The 19,854-nt window shown below is 44.3% G+C and overlaps 1 protein-coding gene across 2 annotated transcripts in view; it reads right to left on the bottom strand.

Moving 5' to 3' along the window:
* Positions 1-19,854, bottom strand: part of SLC23A2 (solute carrier family 23 member 2) — a 125,407-nt gene that overhangs the window by 46,272 nt on the left and 59,281 nt on the right. For both annotated transcript variants that reach the window (XR_013996299.1, XM_081096804.1), the window contains exons 4-5: positions 15,952-16,050; positions 1,912-2,028 (exon numbers count right to left, since the gene is read on the bottom strand). Coding sequence is in view for 1 of the 2 variants with exons in the window: in XM_081096804.1 (XP_080952930.1) it covers positions 1,912-2,028; positions 15,952-16,050 (216 nt within the window). In the remaining variant the exon portion in view is untranslated. The remainder of the gene's footprint in view (positions 1-1,911; positions 2,029-15,951; positions 16,051-19,854) is intronic.

The following is a 19,854-nucleotide window of genomic DNA, read 5'->3' as shown; positions in this document are numbered from 1 at the left end:
CCGACCACTGGTCTACATTATCAGAAAAATGCAAACAAGGAACCCAGAAGGCTGATGGACCTTGAGCTTTGGCAAGGGCTAAAGCTATGCACCATTGTTCTGTCAAGACAGTGGTAGCTCAAGAAATTTCCTGACCTAATAGTCTCAAAGTAAATCTTTACTAATATTTACTGACCTTTAAGATAATCTGTCTCCTGCTGGGATTGCTGCCTGACTAAGGGCAATATGTGTATCTAAAATTGAATACAAGGCTGGCAGGGCCTGGGCACCAGTGAAGCCTTTCCACTAAAGAATGGCTCACTGCCCGGCCGCCCATGATATCCAAATTCATATTTCTTGTCTAGTCTCGTCATTTGTGCGCAGCCCTTCTCTAGGTCCTCAACCCTAGCCGTGCAGGTCAGGCTTTCACACGGCTAAAACAACCAAGGCAAACCCAGGCCATGGGTGTGAATCCTAGAGAAGAGCTTCCTGTCTTGTCCCCTTTCTCTAGAGCGCCACTTCACTCCGCTAAGTGGGAAGAGGGTGCCGAGATGAGGGCAAGCACCGAAAACATAGGAGCCCAGCCCGGTTCCACTCCCTCCCCTGGCAGCGTCCCTGCTCTGCTCCCACTGGAAGCCACAGCAGACAAAGCAGCTGCTTCTCTGGCAAAGTTTGCCTTTCTTTAAAGAGACCGAAACATGCCGTTTACGATCTGGCCAACATGGCATTTTTCAGAGTCGCCCATGTTTCAGGGCAGAACTGACTGTGACTGTGAGTCGGTTAACTAAGCCGGGAATGAGAAATGAAAACTAGTTCTTTTCTCTTCTCTCCTACTTTTCTCTCCCTCTGTTCTTCCTTTTTTCTATATCTCTACAATTTTCTGTCCTTCCTTCCATGTCATTTCCTTTGCTTATTCCCTGAGTGTTTTCCTTCCTTCATTCTCTGTTTAATCTCCTCCTCCTGTTCATTTCTTCTTTTCACTACTATGAAACTGATGTTGACAATTTCCATTCATCATTCTTAAGAGAGTAATCTATACTAATAAAAGGGTAATATGCTTATTAGACCGGGTTGATTGGACATCTTCCAGATGTCCGACTTCCTTCTGGACAAAGCCATGGTGGTGGGGGCCAAGTCAGAGGCAGTTAGGGGCGATCAGGCTGGCAGGGGAGCAGGCAGTTAGGGGTGATCAGACTGGCAGGGGAGAGCAGTTAGGAGCGATCAGGCCTGCAGGGGAGGGCAGTTGGGGGTGATCAGGCGGCAGAGGAGGGCAGTTGGGGGCGATCAGGCCAGCAGAGGAGCAGTTAGGGGGTGATCAGCTGGTAGGCAGAGGCGGTTAGGGGCGATCAGGCAGTCAGGCAGGCGAGCGGTTAGGAGCCAGCAGTCCCAGACCATAAGAGGAATATCGACTGCTGGTTTAGGCCCGATCCTTGTGGCAGTCAGACATCCCCCGAGGGGTCCCAGAGTGGATAGGGTGCAGGCCAAATTTCGTGCACCAGGCCTCTAGTCTATATATATAAAGCTTAATATGCTAAGTGGTCGACCGCTCGACCAGTCGCTATGATGCACACTGACCACCAGGGGGTAGACGCTCCAACCGGTAGGTTAGCTTGCTGCAGGGGTCTGGCCCATGGGGACTGGGTGAGATGGTCGAATACACCCTGGAGCCCTCCTGCAGTCCCTCCCCAGCTGGCCAACCTCCTGCAATTGTGCCCCAGCTGGCTGGCCCCCATTGGCCGCGATTGGGACTGGGCGAGACAGTCTCGATCACTGGCCAGGTCGAGGGACCCCACCCGTGCACGAATTCGTGCACTGGGCCTCTAGTTTATAATAAAGTCCTCAATAAATCAAAATCAACACTGAATTTATAAAACATCCAGACAGGGAACTCAAGCATCTGCTGGTGGTTACATCCTAAAGGAACCATCTTACCTGCAGCCCCAGAAATATGCACAGGTACCAGGGAGGGACGTCTTCTATGGTGTAAATCATGTCCGATCTCTGGGGGTCTAGACTGCCAGTGCTATCCAACGTCTCGGCCAGAGAGCTCTGTAAGCAAGAGACAAAGGAGTTGTTTAATAAAAACAAGGACTGCCCTAGTCAGTTTGGCTCAGCGGTATCTCTCTCACATGGATGTTTCTCTCTGCCTCTCTCCCTCCCTTCCTCTCTCAATAACTAACTAAATAAATAAGTAAATAACTAAATAACTAAATAAATAAATGTAAGGAGTAACGTTAGCGCAGTTTAGTACAGGCCCACTACTAAAACACAATTTGATAAAGTGGCTGCCACTTCCCCGTAAAATTAAGCCTTGGCTACCTTTGACACAATGCTCAAACACACTGGCTCAGTGGGACACCCCATCTTCAGACTTTGGGGATTCGGTATTCATTGCCATCTTCACATCCCCTAGGCAGCGGTTCTCAACCTGTGGGTCGTGACCCTTTCACAGGGGTCGCCTAAGACCATCGGAAAACACATCTATAATTACATATTGTTTTTGTGATTAATCACTATGCTTTAATTTTTAATTATGTTCAATTTGTAACAATGAAATTGGGGGTCACAACATGAGGAACTGTATTAAAGGGTCGCGGCATTAGAAAGGTTGAGGACCACTGATCTAGAGCATTCAGCTTGCTCAGAGCTTCTCCCCAGCCTAGAGACCACCTGCGTGGAGATGATGCTCCCAGGATGGGACCAAAAAGTAATACCTGGACATGAGCAGTGGTGACCAGAATGAAGAAATAATATGAAATGCTAACCACTTCAAACAGAGAGCATTAATCTGTAGCTCCCGCCCTCCCCCATCCCTGCAAAGAGAATTTTTGGACCTAAAAATAAAGTCCTACAACCTTGTACCAAAACACTGCTACTCAGACACAATGGTGAGTGAAAAGAACGAAATTCAGAAGTGTACAGATAAGTGACTCATATTTTACTTAAAATAACAGACCAAAAATGAATTTCTAGTTCAGGGGGCAATTTTCTTTTTCTTCTTCCCACCACTACTAAAGATTTTTTTTTTTAATGTTAAGTGTTGCATGCTTTTTGAGACAAAATCTTCACAAAGACCAGACACTTTAGGTTATAGCCTCATTCAGCAAGTTTCAACTGGTGTGCCACAAGAATTTTTAAAACGTGCAATATCTGACTATTAGGGGCACTGACCGCTTTTCCCTTAGATTGTCAAATAAAAAAAATGACAACAGCCAACACAACAAGAGCCATCCGGTGTGAATGAATCAATATTATACCTATTTTTTTGTCACACTTGCAAAATATATACTTTTTGGTATGGTGCTGACTTTTAGTAGTTTATGTGTGCCATGAGATGAAAAAGTTTGAAAACCGCTGGTCTACGTCATAGTCTAGGCATTCCCAGTCAGTATCGACATCACTTCTTTTTCTTTTCAATTGAATTTACTGGGTGACATCTATATCTAAAAGCCTAAGCAACCAAACAACCGAATGACCAGTCACTATGACATGTACTGACCACCAGGAGGCAGGCTCTCAATGCAGGAGCTGCCCCCCCGGTGGTCAGTGTGCTCCCACAGCGGGAGCACCGCTCAGCAGGTGCCAGATGCCAGGCTCATGGCTGGGGAGCGCAACTGCAGCTGCGGCTGCATAAGCCTCTCCCACCTCTGCTGCAGTGCTACCAAGAGGCAGCTGCGGCAGGTGCAGCAGGACCGGGATGAGCGGCAGCGGCGCAGTGCCCAGCTCGGGCTCCTCCCTGACCACCTGCGTCGTGCACTACTGCGTCCCTCCGGGATGTCAGATTGCCAGTTTAGGCCAATCCCTGAAAGCAATCAGGACGAAACTGGCAGTCCAACATCTTCCAAGGGGTCCCAGATTGGGAGAGGGTGCAAGCCAGGCTGAGGAACCCCACGAGTGCACAAATCCGTGCACTGGGCCTCTAGCTGGCTAATAAAATTATATAGGTTTCAGATATACAATTCTGTAATACATCATCTGTATATTGTACTGTGTGTTCATCATTACAAGTCAAGTCAGCATCACTTCTGAAGTCATCCAGCATCTGAGGCAAACAGAAAACTCAAAACTGCTCTGATTCCTGAAACCCAATGAACAATTTCTTGGAACCTGAGATGTGCATTTTTTTTAAAAAAATCTTTTATAACCTAACAGAGTGTCTACCAGGAGACAAAACATCCTGACCCCTGACCACATCTAACCCATAGAAAGATGGTGAGTCCATGCACAGGACAACAGGGACTTAGAGGACACATACCCTTGCACAAAAGAAGTGGTGCAATTCAGGCTTACCTTCTGAAGCCTGAAGGTAAATCCCGTGTAAGTCTATATTTGATCTAATCCAAATGTGACTTGAATATGACCTTCCCGAGAGAACTTTTTCTCCATTCAAAAAATGGATAGTGGGAGAGTTCATTGTTGAATGGGTAAAATGGGATATGCATGTCTTTTAAACATTTGTTGGTAGAGAGAGTACGCATGTGTGAGGAATTTGATACGTAGTGATATGCAGTGAAGAAGTAACTCAGCAGGTGTGGGATGTCCAAACCCTGCACGTCAGGGAAAGGTTTGGCCCTCTGGCACCTGGGAGGTGATACCTAAGCTCTTGGGACATCCTGCTTCTTAAGAATGTATTTGTTTACCTGAAGCCTTGGACTGCCCCAAATAGTTTATACTAACGATGTGATGATCCAGGGGGGCGGGGGGGGGGGGGGGGGGGGGCAGGCCTTGGGCCACGTGGTATCAGTTTGACCTCTGAAGGAGCTGGACATTAAGGTCAGCCACGCCTACATGACTGCTCCCCAATAAAAGCCTGGACACCAGGACTCCAGTGAGCTTCCCAGGTTGGCACACTCCTTGAGAACTGCCACACATTGTTTCTGGGAAAATTAGGCAGGGCTCACCCGACTCCATGGGAAGAGGACAATTGAAAGCTTGAGCTGGTGTCTCCTGGATCCTTCCCTACATGCATTTTCCATAGATTTTAATCGGTATCTTCTCTCTGAAATAAGCTGTAACCAGGAGTGCAACCGCCTCTCTGAATTCAGCAAATCACTGAACCTGATTGGAGAACCCCCAACTCAGGTCTTGGGAATCACTACACTCAGTTGACCATTTTGCTAACGTGATGCAACTGTGGATATTGGATTTGTACAATTCAACACCATCACATAATCTACAACTCCAAGTGGGGAGTGTTGCTGCTCACAAAGTAATAAAGAGAGATATCTGAAAGTACAGTAACACTACAATGTCCCTTAGTACAACTAGTTTTAACTATTGTTTTAATGCACAGAAATGAAGAGACTATATCTGTCCTCTTTCAGGCCTGGCAGACTAAGATTAAGACATGTGTATGTACAAATACACACACACACACACACACACACACACACACACACACTCTCACTCACACTCAATCTTAGCAATGAAAGTGCTTCTATAACACAGAAATGGAACTAATGTAAATGTCTACAAATAGTATTAAGATGACACTGAGTAAGGAACTGTGTGGTTAAGGGGATCAGTTAATTCTGTCACATAAACGCTGCTGCCCTCCTTGAGACAGGTGTGTGCTCGGTCATTAGAAGCTATGGTACCAGAGTCAGTATCACTGCGTTAACAATACAAATCACTGCAAAAACCTCAATAACAATAACTTTCAAGAGCAAGGTTTCTTTAAAAGACGACTGCATTAATAGTTTAATAACGTCATTTGGAAGACTTTTCTATCTTCTTCCATGGTCTGAAATAATCAGAGAGCAAGAAAATTACCTGTCCTTCAAAGATTAATGAACTCAGAACTCAGTTCTCTGGTTGGAGCCTTCTTAAGATCACTAATAACCTTTCCAATCTCTTCAATGGTTATTTAGCTAGTCCAGCACTTTGGGGGTCAACTGCGGTCTCTTTTTCTCTAGGAAATCATTTCCTCCAGCAGACCCTTTCTGTAAGAGGCTATACAGTACATATTTTAGGTTTTGTGGATCATCAATGCTCTGTCACAACTGCTCGACTCTGCCACTGTCATGCAGAAGAGCCTTAGACAATATGTATCAAGTGAGTATGGCTGTATTCCAATGAAACTATCCAAACAGGTGTTGGGCAGATGTAGCTTGCATAGGCTATGGCTTGCCAACCCTGCTATAGAGTTTCAAACTGATTATCATAATGTCATAGTTAATATTCGCTTATACATTTTTCTTATATCTCCTTTCATATTGCTAATGTGTATTTGTGCTTTTTCATTATTTCCTTAATCAGGTCCATCAAAGATCAATTTCATCAGTTGTGTGTTTTTTTAAAGAACCAGCTTTTGAGTGCCAATTAAACATGCTAGATTGGCCACATGTGTCATTTCCTCTAGCTCCTAAAAACACACAGAAGGGATAAATATGTCACAAATCTACAAGAACAAAGAAAATATGGAAAAGAAATGAGATGAACACATTTCTGGAATATTTGCATGAGCTGCAACCCGTAAGGGAGAGGGAAGGAACAGACAGTCTGCGTGCTTGTAGGAGGGCAGTGTGAAGTGAGCTGAGTGATCAACAGGAGCCCAGAAAGGTTCCAAGCCTGGAGGCACAAGACAGAAAAGGATGGGAAGAGGATAGGTTTTAACTATGCAGAACAAGCAGACATCTTGCTGCCTGCTGCTATCCTCATCCTTCAAGATACAGCAATGTACCGTTTGAAGCAGTGGTCGCCAACCAGTGGTCCATGAGGTCCGAAAGGCTGGCGACCACTGGTTTGAAGAATATAAACCAGAAAGACATCAGACTCAGGAATACTATGTGGGGTTAAATGCAAACATGACCAGTGGAATCCTCATCTGCTTCCAGAATGCCAGAGCAGGTTACAGAAGCCAGGCTTATTTGCAGGAGACTAGAAGAACCCTCCTCTCCAGGAACTGTGATCAGCCCGAGACAACATGCTGATACCTAGACTCCACCGCAACGAGACAGCTTTCCTCCTGGTTATTCAGTGGCAACTCCCACCAGCAGACAAACCTCACTCCCAGACAACCACCCTACACTCATGTTTATTGCCTCACAAACCTGGGACAAAGGAAGCCTCCAAAAATGAGAGGAAATAAGGCCAATGTGGTATGAAGAAACTTTTAAAGTAAAATAAAATAAAAACTTGTATCATAAAAAGAAAAATATTTGGCCAGATAGCTCAGTTGGTTAGAGAGTCATCCCCAAGCGCCAGGATTTGGGGTTCCATCCCTGGTCGGGGCACATGCAGGAAGCAACCAATGAAGGCATAAAAAAGTGAAATAATAAATCCATATTTCTTTCTCTCTCTCTTTCCCATCTTCTCTCCCTCCCCTCCCTTCTCTCCCTCTAAAATAAATGAAAAAAATTTAATTTGAACCTGGGAAGAAATAAATGCCGTTTTAAAAATCACTAATCAGTAAATAAAAGCAAACACAACAGTCGCCCTAGCCTGTGTGGCTCAGCTGGTTGGAGTGCTGTCCCATGCACCGAAGGGTAGAGGGTTTGATTCCGGGGCAGGGCACATGCCCAGGTTGCAGTTCAATCCCCAGCCAGGGTGTGAACGGGAGGCACCCAATCAATGATTCTTTCTCACACCAATGTTTCTCTCCCTCCCTCTCTCCTTAAAAAAAAAAAAAGACAATAAAAGAGGTGTTACAAACTAAAAACAAGATAGATATGTTCCAAAAATAACAAAAAGACAAATATGGATAAGAAATTGTAATGGTTGCCCTAACCGGTATGGCTCAGTGGATAGAGCATTGACCTGTGGATTCAAGGGTCCCAGGTTCGATTCCGGTCAAGGGCATGTACCTTGGTTGCGGGCACATACCCAGTAGGAGGTGTGCAGGAGGCAGCTGATCGATGTTTCTCTCTCATCAATGTTTCTAACTCTCTATCCCTCTCCCTTCCTCTCTGTAAAAAATCAATAAAATATGTTTAAAAAAAAAATTGTAATGGTTTTAAAAGTCAGAATACAACCAAGATAACAGAATATAAGAATTAATCAAAGAAATAAGAACATTTCCAAGAAATAAAGGACATTTTTATAAATTAGAAAGACCCTCCAAGTACTCAGTGAATTATAAAGAACAATTCAGATATCTTAAAAACTCAAAAATCAACTGTAGCCCTAGCTAGCTGGTTTGGCTCAGTGGACAGAATGTTGACCTGCAGACTAAAGGGTCCCGGGTTCGATTCCGGTCAAGGGCATATGCCCGGTTGAGGGCTCGATCCCCAGTAGGGGGCGTGCAGGAGCAGGCCAATGAATAATTCTCTCATCATTGATGTTTCTATCTCTCTTTCCCTCTACCTTCCTCTCTGAAAGCAATAGTAAAAATATTTTTTAATTAATAATAATCAAGTGTATTAGGAAGACCTTAAAACAGAAATTAAAAGACAAACAGAAATAAAACATGAATTGACAGAATTTGGACAAAAGTAAAGGGGGAAAAAAAGAAAAATGAAAGTCACTGGCTGGCTTGGCTCAGTGGTTAATGCATTGGCCCGTGCACCAAAGGGTCACTCACGGGTTCAATTCTGGTCATGGGCACATATCTGGATTGCAGGTTCTTTCCGCATTCCTAGTAGGGGCACTTACAGGAGGCAGCCATTCAATATGTCTCTCTCATATCGATGTTTTCTCTCTCCCTTACCTTCCTCCCTTATGCCCTCTGAAAAATCAATGGAAAAAATATCCTCGGGTGAGGACTTTTAAAAAAAAGAGAGAGCACAAGAGAAAAAATAGACATTTAAAAGAAGTGTAAGGGTCACAGACTATAAACAAAAAATAAAATAAAACAATGTAAGTGAAAAAAACATATTAGAGAGAAATGATAGCTAGAGAAAGCAGGCAACGGAGATCCAAAATATTTGTAACTGGAGCCATGAAATAAAATCAAAAGAACAGACTGGAACAAAAAGTAAAGATATAATTCAAGACTGCTTTCCTAAAGTAACAGGAGCTTTGACACTACATATTAAAAGTGCCAGAAAAAACTGACCCAGAATGGTCAGCATCAAAACATATCTACGCAGGCAGGCGCCATTTGGGGGCTCAGTCTGGGTTTCCCGATGACCTAACAATTTCATAATTCGTTATTTATACTTTTGGCCTCGTGCGTTCCTCCTTCGTTGACCCTAGCATTAGGTGCAGAGACCCGGGAGGGTTCCACGGGGAAGGGGAGCCATCACCCTGGCTTCAATCACCCCAAGTTTGCTAGGCGGCAGCAGCTTGACCTGGGCTCACCTCCAAATCCTACTCGAGTGACATGATTGTGGCCTCGATTAGGCCTCCCCCCCTCACGGGCCCTCCCGAACCAGCCAGGGAGGTTGCCAGATCTGGGACCTCTCTCTCCTTCCCAGTACTGACCCTGCACTCAACACCGGCGCATTTTATCTCTGCTAAGTGACACTGGGTCAGCCCTCTGGGTTTCTGATTTGCCATCTCAGACAAAGGACCCAGCGCTGGGCCAGAAAGCCTCCCCAGTCCGGCCTCGGCCCCAGGAGCCCACCACATGGATTAGACTCTCTTCCTCACTCTGGAGCCTGACTCGCCGGTGGGGACGCCCTCCCTCTAGTCTAGCTCCCCACCCCCCCCACCCCCCCCACCCCCGTCTCCCTTTGTTTCTTACCTCCTCTTCCTAATTTACACCACTGGGACTTCTCTTTCCATCTCCCCCCCCCCCCAAAAAAAAAAAAAAAACTCCTCTGGGATGTCTCCCCCATTATCTTCACACACTCGGCCCTTCCACGGAGGTCCGGCCAAAGAGCCTTATCCACACTCTAAATTTTCGCATTGGCCCAAGAATGGAGCTTTCGATTTGAACATTCTTTGCGTCTTAAATAATTTCTGTCACCGCAATAGGAAGTAGTCAGAGATCCCCTACATCCAGGCTTCTTTACTCTCCGCAATCATCCTTCTCTCTCAAACTTGCTTCCTTATCAAATCTGACTCCACCCAAAACGCCCTTCTGCCAACCCCGGAGCTTTACACCCTAAGGCTTCTGATTGTCCTTCTCCAACCCACCAGGTCCTTCAGACCCTCCCGATCACTTGATTCTCCGCTCCCCGACAGGTCCCCCAAACCCACCTCTTATGTCCCTCCTCCGAATGCCCCCCTGTCCTCAGACTCCACCCCTCTGTCCACCTCCTCAACCTCCTTACCAAGTTCTCCTTTTAGTCCTTCCCAGACAGCCAGACTCCAGCCCTTGTCCTTCCCCTGCAAGAGGTGGCCAGGGCCAAGGGCATTGTCCAGGTACACATCCCATTTTCCATGTCCAGCCTCGCACAGATTGAGAGACGTCTTGGGTCTTTCTCCACCAATCCAACCACCTTTACTAAGGAATTCCGGTACCTGACCCACTCCTATGACCTGACACGACATCTATGTCACCCTGTCCTCCTCTCTGACCCCAGAGAAGAAGGAGTGCATTTGGCAAGCAGCTCAGGACCATGCTGATGCCCTCCATAGACAGGACACGCCAGCCAACCCAGTTGGAGCTGACTGGCTCCCCCAAACTAACCCGAGATGGGATTATCAGGTCAATTCCCCAGGGCGCCGGCTTCGTAGTCACATGATCATCTGTCTCATTGCTAGACTCAAAAAGGCTGCCCATAAGGCAGTGAACTATGACAAATTTAATGAAATCACTCAAGGCTCTGACGAAAACCAGCTCTCCTCCTCTCCCGCCTCATGGAGGCCTGACAGAAGTTTACCACCTTGTCCCCACCTTCCCAGAGGGAACCCTTCTTCCGAACACCCACTTTATATCCCAATCAGCCCCGACATACGCCGCAAACTTTGAAAAATAGACACAGGTCCACAAACCCCTCAAAAAGACCTCGTTAATCTGGCCTTTAAGGTCTTAAAAACAGCGATGCGGAGACACAAATCCAAAAACAAAAGCGAGATCAGGACAAGGCTAGGCCCAGAGGAAGCCTTTCAGCTCCTAGCCACTACTCTCCTGAAGTGCCGGTCCTCCAACCAAGGAGAGGTCAGGGGCTCAGCCTCCTCCGGGCCCATGCCTCAAATGCAAGAAGGAAGGACACTTGGCCAAGTCCTGCCCAAACTCGAGAACCCCACCGGGACCCTGCCCAAGGTGCGGAAGGCCACTGGAAATCAGACTGTAGTCTGGCCACTCCAAGTCAAATTTCAGCCAGTCCAGCAAGGCCGCCCTCTGGATCCGGTCTGGAGCTTCCACACCTCCTGGGACTGGCCACCAAAAACTGAAGTTGCCCAGGCCCTGACAAAGCCCCACAGACTTATATCACTAGAACAGAGCCTCGGTGACGACTGTGGAGCAGGTAAGCTGATCTCCTTTTTAACTGACACGGGGGCCACTCATTCTGCCTGAATTCACTGTCCCTTCCCCTCAGTCTCTACTATGGGGCTGACGGATTAGTCTCACAGCCATTAGCCACACCTCACCTCTACACTGCATCTTACTAAAATACCCCCTCTATCCACTCTTTCCTCGTTCTACCTCGGTGCCCAACCAGGGCTACCACGTATCCCCTCATCAAGCCCAGTTGTCCCAAACCACAGTCACCTACCTTGGTTTCACTCTCACCCCGCAAAGTCGAGCCATTACCTTGGACCGTAAACACCTTATCTCCTCCATAACTGTCCCCTCCTCTAGACAAGAAATACTCTCCTTTCTCAGGCTCGCTGTGTACTTTCGCCTCTGGGTTCCCGACTTCAGCCGTCTCGCAAAGCTCCTCCATGACGCAGTGAAGGGACCCCCTCACTGAGCCTTTAGATCCCAAGGCCAGCATTCTCACTCCCTTTAATGCTCTGGAAGCTGCTCTCACCTCAGCACCTTCTCACCCCCCTGCCCTTTCCAAAGAACTATTTTCTTTACTGCAAAACTGCAAATTCTTACTTAACAGTGGCTATTATCAGAGGCTGAACTCATTATTACCCAAATCTTAGCATGTTATCTCTAAGGAAAAATGTGCTAGTTTTAATACAAGTGGCCGGAGGCCTGGAAACTACTGTCCTAGAACAGGCTGCGGGGCCTGCTCCCAGCACCCCCCTCCAGCTTCATAGGGCCTATACATAATTTTCCAAAGTCTTTTTAAAAGCTTTGGCGCTTTGCTGGGTTAAATGATAAACATCTAAATACTTCAACAAGTTTTAAGTTCACCTGATTTTAGTTTATGTTACAGAAAATCTATAAAGTAGATTTTGAACTGTTAATATGATGTCTTATTGAAGTTGTGTTTCTTGAAAGTGAGAGTGTTCATAAATGCCAATCTAAGAATGCTGGCGGTTTACTTCTTGGTTATCATTAGAAAATTAAGGTTTCTAAGAGTTAAGAATTCTAATTACATTGGAAAGAAAGTGTATGGTTTTGGTAATAAAAGGCAGAGGCATGGACAGGCATTTTGAGAGAAAAAGAAAATGAGTTAAATTTGTAAGCAGTAACCCAAGACAAGTAGAATAGGGAAACTGAGATAATTAAACAGCAGTTTGCTAGGGAAACTGACATAGTTAAAACAGCCGTTTCCAGCCATCTAGAAAATCCAGATGCCAAGCAGCAGGTAGCCATCTACTAAATTCTATCTTCCTAAACCAAGGACAAATGAAGCCAAGAGAAGAAACCCTCCAAACTAATGTCTCTTTCCTCCCATCAGACCATTTGTCATAATTCTTATTGTTCCAGCTTTTGCCCCCGTTAATACTAAAATGTATAAAAGTTGGTCTCCACCAGGTTACAAGCCCTACTTGTACTCAGGAAATACCACTCCTAGACACCATCACAACCGCCTTTTGTGCCCAGACCTCAACTCCCTTTGACTCCAGAGCAAGGACGATGGGCCAGGTCAGAAAATTCTGGATGCCTAGAGCAAGGGGCAAACTGGGAAAACAAGAACGTCGCCCCCAGGGTAACTAACTGGTCATGTGGTTGGACCCCTGATCTTTCATATTACTAGTCAGGCAGCTTAGACCTCTGATCTTTTCCTCCCTAAAGATAACATCTGGGCCTCAGCTGTATTTCAGATTCAGGTCCAGAAAAGCAGCAAAACCAGACAAGTGACACTGGCAGCCTCAGGACCAGCTTTTTCCTCCCAAGTCACTCAGCAGGATGGCTTTTGAGCCTTCACTGACCAGTCTCTTGGGGACATCATGCTGCGGCAACCCCTCGCTCCAACCATGAGAAGTCTACAGTGTTCCAGCCAACGACAATCAAAGTCCACCCCCTCAGCAGGAAGTATCTACAGAAGATATGCCCTTCCCCCTACTCCATAAAACAAAAGGCTGGAATGTTAGGTCTGATCAAATATCGCATGGATATCCCCTTCCCTGAGAACTGACATTGAAATCATTTCACAACAGACATTCCCTTTCCCTGATACTACATTCCACTTGCTAACACCATTATCTTTCCCCTCAGGACCCGCCCAGAGAATTTTCCGCCCAGAAAAAGCCTGCCTAAAGTCCTTTAAAATCTCTGACACCCCGTCCCTGGCTACTGGCGCCATTTTGGGCCTCAGCTCATCTGGGTTTTCAGATGACCTAATAAATTCATAATTCTTTACCATCACCACCACCCCCCGAAAAATCCCCAAAAAACAGCAACACATATCTAAGTAAAGTTACTGAATATCAAAGATAAAGAATCCATAAGACAGGCAAAAGATAAAGATACTAATAAGAAGAAAAAGACTGATCACATTTCTTCACTGCCACATTCAGTATCAGAAAATGGGAGCAGCATGGGAAACCATAAAAATCCTCCAAGACTCCAAAGGCAGCAAAATAGCAGACATATGTCGTAGCAATATCTTTACTGATACAGCTCCTAAGGCAATAGAGACTAAGGAGAAAATAAACAAACGGGACTACATCAAAATAAAAAGCTTCTGCACAGCAAAAGAAACCATCAACAAAACAACAAGAAAGCCCACTGTATGGGAGAACACATTTGCCAATGCTTTTTCAGATAAGGGTTTAATCTCCAAAATTTACAGAAAACTCATACAACTTAACAAAAGGAAGATAAACAATCCAATCAAAAAATGGGCAAAGGACCTAAATAGACACTTTTCAAAAGAGGACATACAGAAGGCCAAGAGACATATGAAAACATGCTCAAAGTCACTAATCGTCCGAGAGATGCAAATCAAAACAACGAGCCCTGACTGGTTTGGCTCAGTGGATAGAGCGTCGGCCTGTGGACTGAAGGGTCCCAGGTTCGATTCCGGTCAAGGACATGTACCTTGGCTGCGGGCACATCCCCGGTGGGGGGTGTGCAGGAGGCAGCTGATCGATGTTTCTCTCTCATCGATGTTTCTTTTTTTAAATATATTTTATTGATTTTTTTACAGAGAGGAAGGGAGAGAGATAGAGAGTTAGAAACATCTAGCTCTGTGATTAAGGACCCAGGACCTTAGCACTGGATGCAACCCAACAAGTCTATAAATTCAGAAGCACTTTGCTACAAGATGTTGAGGCCCAAGCAAGCCTAGACTTCAGGCATCAGCGTACACACTGACCGTAGCTGCTCTCATCTCTGCACTCTGAGGAGCAGTGTGGAATCCAACACCACAGGAATTTCCACATTCAGCATGACTCTAGTCTAATTTATAATAGCTTGACCAAATAACAGCAATACTGATCAAGATACCCAAAAATGAAATGTCTATCTCACAGACTAGACATTTTAAAAAGAAACCACACATACATAAAAATTTGATTATTCCAAAATTCCAATATAATATTTGTTATCACTGCAATGACTATACTGCAAAATTGTTGCACTCAACCACGTTGGGTACTATATTTGCATGTGTCAACTTTCTAGTGGTCTTTGTGAGAAGAATATACAGAATCTACTGTCTATAATACAAAGCAGTGATTCTAGAATTAATGCCTCATTATATAAGTGGATCAAATTAGTAACTGTCACCATAAAGTTAAAATCTATTTTTAAAATTTATTTAGAACATCGTCCTGATACCCCAAGGCTGCGGGTTTGATCCCCAGTCAGGGCACATGCAAGAATCAACCAATGAATGTATAAAGAAGTGGAACAACAAATCACTGTTTTTCTCTTTCTCTTCCCCCCGCCTTCCTGTCTCTCTAAAATAAAATCAATAAATAAGTCTATCAAATGAAAGTAAGAAGTCTCAGGGCTGCAATGCAATCTGAAAATGCCATATTATCAAACTTTTCACATGTGTCAGATACAAAGAAAAAAAGTCCAGATTATCTGGCCCCTCTTTGGGCAGTTCTCCTGGCATCTAGGAAAATGGTCACACAGACTGACCGTTAAGGAGACAGGATGAAGCAAAAGGAGATTCTCCCACTTTTAGTGGGATTTCTATTGCTTTGGTCAGAGCTTCCTTCATTAAAGGCGTTTTCATAGTCTACAATAAACTATCTACTGCATTCTCTCATTCTCTTAGTCAAGCACACGTAGTATGTACCAGACACAATGCCAGTAACTTTACATATATTATTTCATTTAACCCTCACAACAACCCTAAGACAAATTTGTTTATTTCCATTTTAGAGATGAAGCAACTGATGCCAGAGAGTTTAAGTAATTATCAGGGTCTGAGTCACATTAGCACCCAGAACCAAATTCTTAACCCCTTCCCTGTGGCATGCTGAGTGAGGCTTTTAAAAATATATAAATAAGGGCCTCTATATGAGACTTAGCTTAATTGCCATTAAGACAATTAAAAATTAGTAACTTCTTTTGATTCCTGGAGCACGTACGAGAGCAATCAATGTTTCTGTCTCTCTCGGTCTCTCAACCTCTCTCTAAAAAAATAAAATCAATAAACATATCCTCAGGTGAGGATTTTAAAAAATTAGTAACTTCCACTCCTCATCACTTCTATTTCCATTATACAGAGAACACACACACCCACTCCGCAGGGTAGAGACAAAACCCAGACGAAGAACACGTCCTGGACAGAACCTGGGACAGCCGCGGCGGGGAGCAGGGGTGGCGATGGAAGTGGGTACCTTTTCTGCAATGCCGTTTTCTGTTGTGTAGATCGCCATGAGCTCTGTGTCTTCATTGTCCTGTTCACCAGTGGACGTGGCGCCTCCATTTATCACCACCTGAAGAGAAACACTGCATTTAAAGGCTGTTTCACAGTATTTCTCTCTGCAGTACGGAAACATTTCCCCCCGAAGTTGTTTGTAATTCTCTTAAGAGACAAAAACTGCATTTTTTACCTATCAATTTAGCCAAATCTGCGGTGTTCTTAAATGAAACTCGCAACTAGTGTGTGCTGCATTAGTAACCACATGTGTGTTTTGCTAGAGGAGAAACATACCACGTGTCCCACAGAGGGAGGCTGCGTGAACAGGAGGGTCAGCTGAGGGAGACTCGAAATAGAACATCCAAAGAAAGCAGAAGAACTGGGCTCCCCCGCGTTTGGCTGAGGGACAAAAGCTGCTGTTTCTGAGCCAGGGAGAGACATACTGAGCTGCCTTCCCGAGTAAAGATAATGACTTCCAAGTGCCATCCCTACGGAGGAAGTGGCCCAACAGCACTCTCACTGCGCTCTCTGAGTAACAACCCCTTGCATGCATGCCCTGCGACACAGGCGACTCAGGTCCTGGCTGCCTGTCTTGAAAAATAATACTGAAAATAATTGTTCGTATGAATCCAACAACTACATTTTAAAAACACAAAGAAGAAAAGTATAAAAATGTTTAAATTCTGGTATTGTGAACTACCATAAAGGGAAGTGAAAGATGAGTGATGGCATAAGAGGAAATACGGTGCGACACCTAACAGGACTGGCATCAGAATTTCACAAAGAACACCTGCAAATCCATAATACACACAATCCAAAGGAAATGGCACAGGGTAGGAGCATGCAAATGCACAGGAAAAAATTAAGTTGCCCCACCACCCCCCACCCCCAAAAACACACAACACAGAGAGCTTTTGAACCTCACTTAAAATTATAGAAATGAACATTAAATTAAATTTAGTTTTGTAGCATAAATTAGGGGGAAATTCTTAGAGGGGAATCTGGTGTTGAGCAGGGTGTGGGAGAAAAGCTACTTTAAGGTATTACAGAGACTATGCTCTTGGTGGAATGGGGTACCTTGGTTCCCTTTGTGAAGGGGAACTTAGCACTGGGATTTAGAACGGGCATGTTCTGGGACCAGCAAGTCTACTCAGAGAAACCTATCCTTCAAACAGAGCCATGCAAGTGTATGTTCAAGGTTGACAATTGCAGCATTACTCAAAATACTGAGTACTTGGAAACAACCTAAATGTTCATCAAAAAGACATCCTTAAATTATGCTATATGCATTTTTAGAATAATACTCAGCCATTAAAAGAAAATTGATGTACTGACAAGAACTCCAAGAAATACGGTTAAAAAAAGTCACAAAACAGTAAGCCTAGAATTATCCCAGTTGTGCTAGTAAAATAAATAAAATAAAATAAAATACAATACAATAAAAATGTAATAACCTCCCTGTGTCTAAATGTTTGGTAAAGGATCCAGTCACTAACCAGTATGAAGGCTTACCCAGGGGCAAGGAGAAAAGATGGGCACCTTTCACTTCTCACTCCCAACCATCCTTTTTAGCATTTGGATCTTTTATAATCAGTACATATTCATATGTTACTTGAATACTTTTTTAAACGAGTAATAAAAAAGATGTACACCAAAATATTAACAGTGGTTGTCTTTAATCAGACCATTTTTACCTTCTTGTTCCCTTTATATATGTTGGTAATTTTCTATAATGAGGACAATTAATTTTTACAACAGGAAGAAATTAGAAAGACTAAAGTTCCAATATAGCTTAGACTGAAGCAGTCCAGAGAGATTTAATCCACTTATTTTTGTGATTGAAGACATAGGACCAAAGAAAAATTTAATTTCTCATTCAAGGTCATACCGATTACAACCCCAGTCTGAAGCTAGTTTTAAAGTATGCCAAATATCTTGATTAACTGGTACATCATTCTTACAGGGCAAATTTTCTTATATCATTTCAAATAAAGAGTTGCTTTTTTTATATTGATCGATTTTAGAGAGAGCGAGAGAATGGGAGGGAGGAGGAAGGGAGAAAGAGAGAGAGAAACATCAACATGTTATTCCACTTATTCATGCATTCATTGGTTGATTCTTTTTTTTAATATTTTATTGATTTTTTACAGAGAGGAAGGAAGAGGGAGAAAGACTTAGAAACATCAATGAGAGAGAAACATCGATCAGCTGCCTCCTGCACACCTCCCACTGGGCATGTGCCCACAACCAAGGTACATGCCCCTGACCGGAATCGAACCTGGGACCCCTCAGTCCGCTTTATCCACTGAGCCAAACAGGTTACCAGTGGTCAGCAAACTGTGGCTCGCGAGCCACATGCAGCTCTTTGGCCCCTTGGTTGTGGCTCTTCCACAAAATACCGACTTCTGCGCATGGGCCACAAAGTTTCAATCGCACTGTACGTGCGCGCCCACACATGGTATTTTGTGGAAGAGCCACACTCAAGGGGCCAAAGAGCCGCGTGTGGCTCGCGAGCTGCAGTTTGCCGACCACTGGGTTAGGCCATTGGTTGATTCTTGTATGTGTCCTGACCGGAGATTGAACCCTCAACCTTGGCGTATCAGGACAATGCTATAAGCAACTGAGCTACCCGGCCAAGGCCAAAGGTTGCTTTTAAAACTATCTCTAAGACATGTATGTCTTTTTACACAAGCCAACAGGGTCTGTGGCGTTTGCCTGCCTGTGAAACTAGCTGCCAGCAGGATACATGTTCCCAGACAAGTTTACGTCCACAAAATGAAACTCTACCTTACTATCAGAACCAGGCTCCAAGTCCTAGCACAGCAGCCCTCCACCTACTGAGAAGCCAAGAGGTACATACACTCAGGATGAACTGTCTTAAAACAATAATGTTTAGTTACTAAATCATCAGAGAAGCCCAGATCTGAGTTCACGCCCTATCCTAGCCAAAGCTAACCTTCACCCAAATTCATCCCCAGTGGCCTCAGGGTCTCCTTTTGGGGTGATGAAAATGTTTCCGAACTAGACAGAGGTGATGGCTCCATTAACATTGTGAATGTGTTCAATGTCACTGAACTGCTCACTTTTAAATTTCAATTTTGTGTGAATTTCACCTCAAAAAAAATTTTAATCTGTATATGTGGCATAAAAGAGGAGATTTCCCCCAGACTTATTCCATTCCCACACACAATTAAATAAGTGCTATAAAATTCAGATGCTCCCCAGGCTAGGAAAGGGCTCATATTTTCATTCAACAAACTGTGTTTGAGCACCTGTTGTGCCCAGGCAATGAGGATGCAGTCCTGCCACATATCTGCACCCCTAGAGCCCCCTCAATGTCACATGGGTGGGTACCAGGTTAATGGCACCCACTGACTGAACACAAGATACATTAGGGCACCAGGGAGTAAAACACTAGTCTGTTTTACTATTTTTCCTTTGGTTTCTTAAGTTAGCTATTCTGATGGTCTACTTTTTTAAAAACATAAAATATAATTTTAAAAATAATGCTAAAGTCAGTTCTTCAGGAAAGGCCTTGAGCTCTTTATTTTTTAAAAGGGTAAAAAATGTGTCTGACACTATCAAAGCTTCACATTTTTGAACCTCTAAACATTAGTTCAACTGGGAAATAAAACATGTCTTGGAAAGCTTTCTAAACTTAATAAAAACAGCTTTCCTTTTGTGTTATTAATAGCATCACAGATAACAGAGGGGACTCTTGGCATCTTCCATCTCAGGAAATTGATCAGGTTTTTATTAAAATTTCCACAGATGATTTAAAAATCCTTTGGGAACAACATGTCCTTTCTCAAAATTATCTGAAACCAAACTTGCGGCGTTAAATGCCCCTCCTAAAGTAATACTGCACAGTCACTCCATC

This window comes from Myotis nattereri (genome assembly GCF_964212035.1).
Source record: "Myotis nattereri genome assembly, chromosome: 8".
In the NCBI taxonomy this organism is placed as follows: Eukaryota; Metazoa; Chordata; class Mammalia; order Chiroptera; family Vespertilionidae; genus Myotis; species Myotis nattereri.
This window is presented reverse-complemented; position numbering and strand designations above follow the sequence as displayed.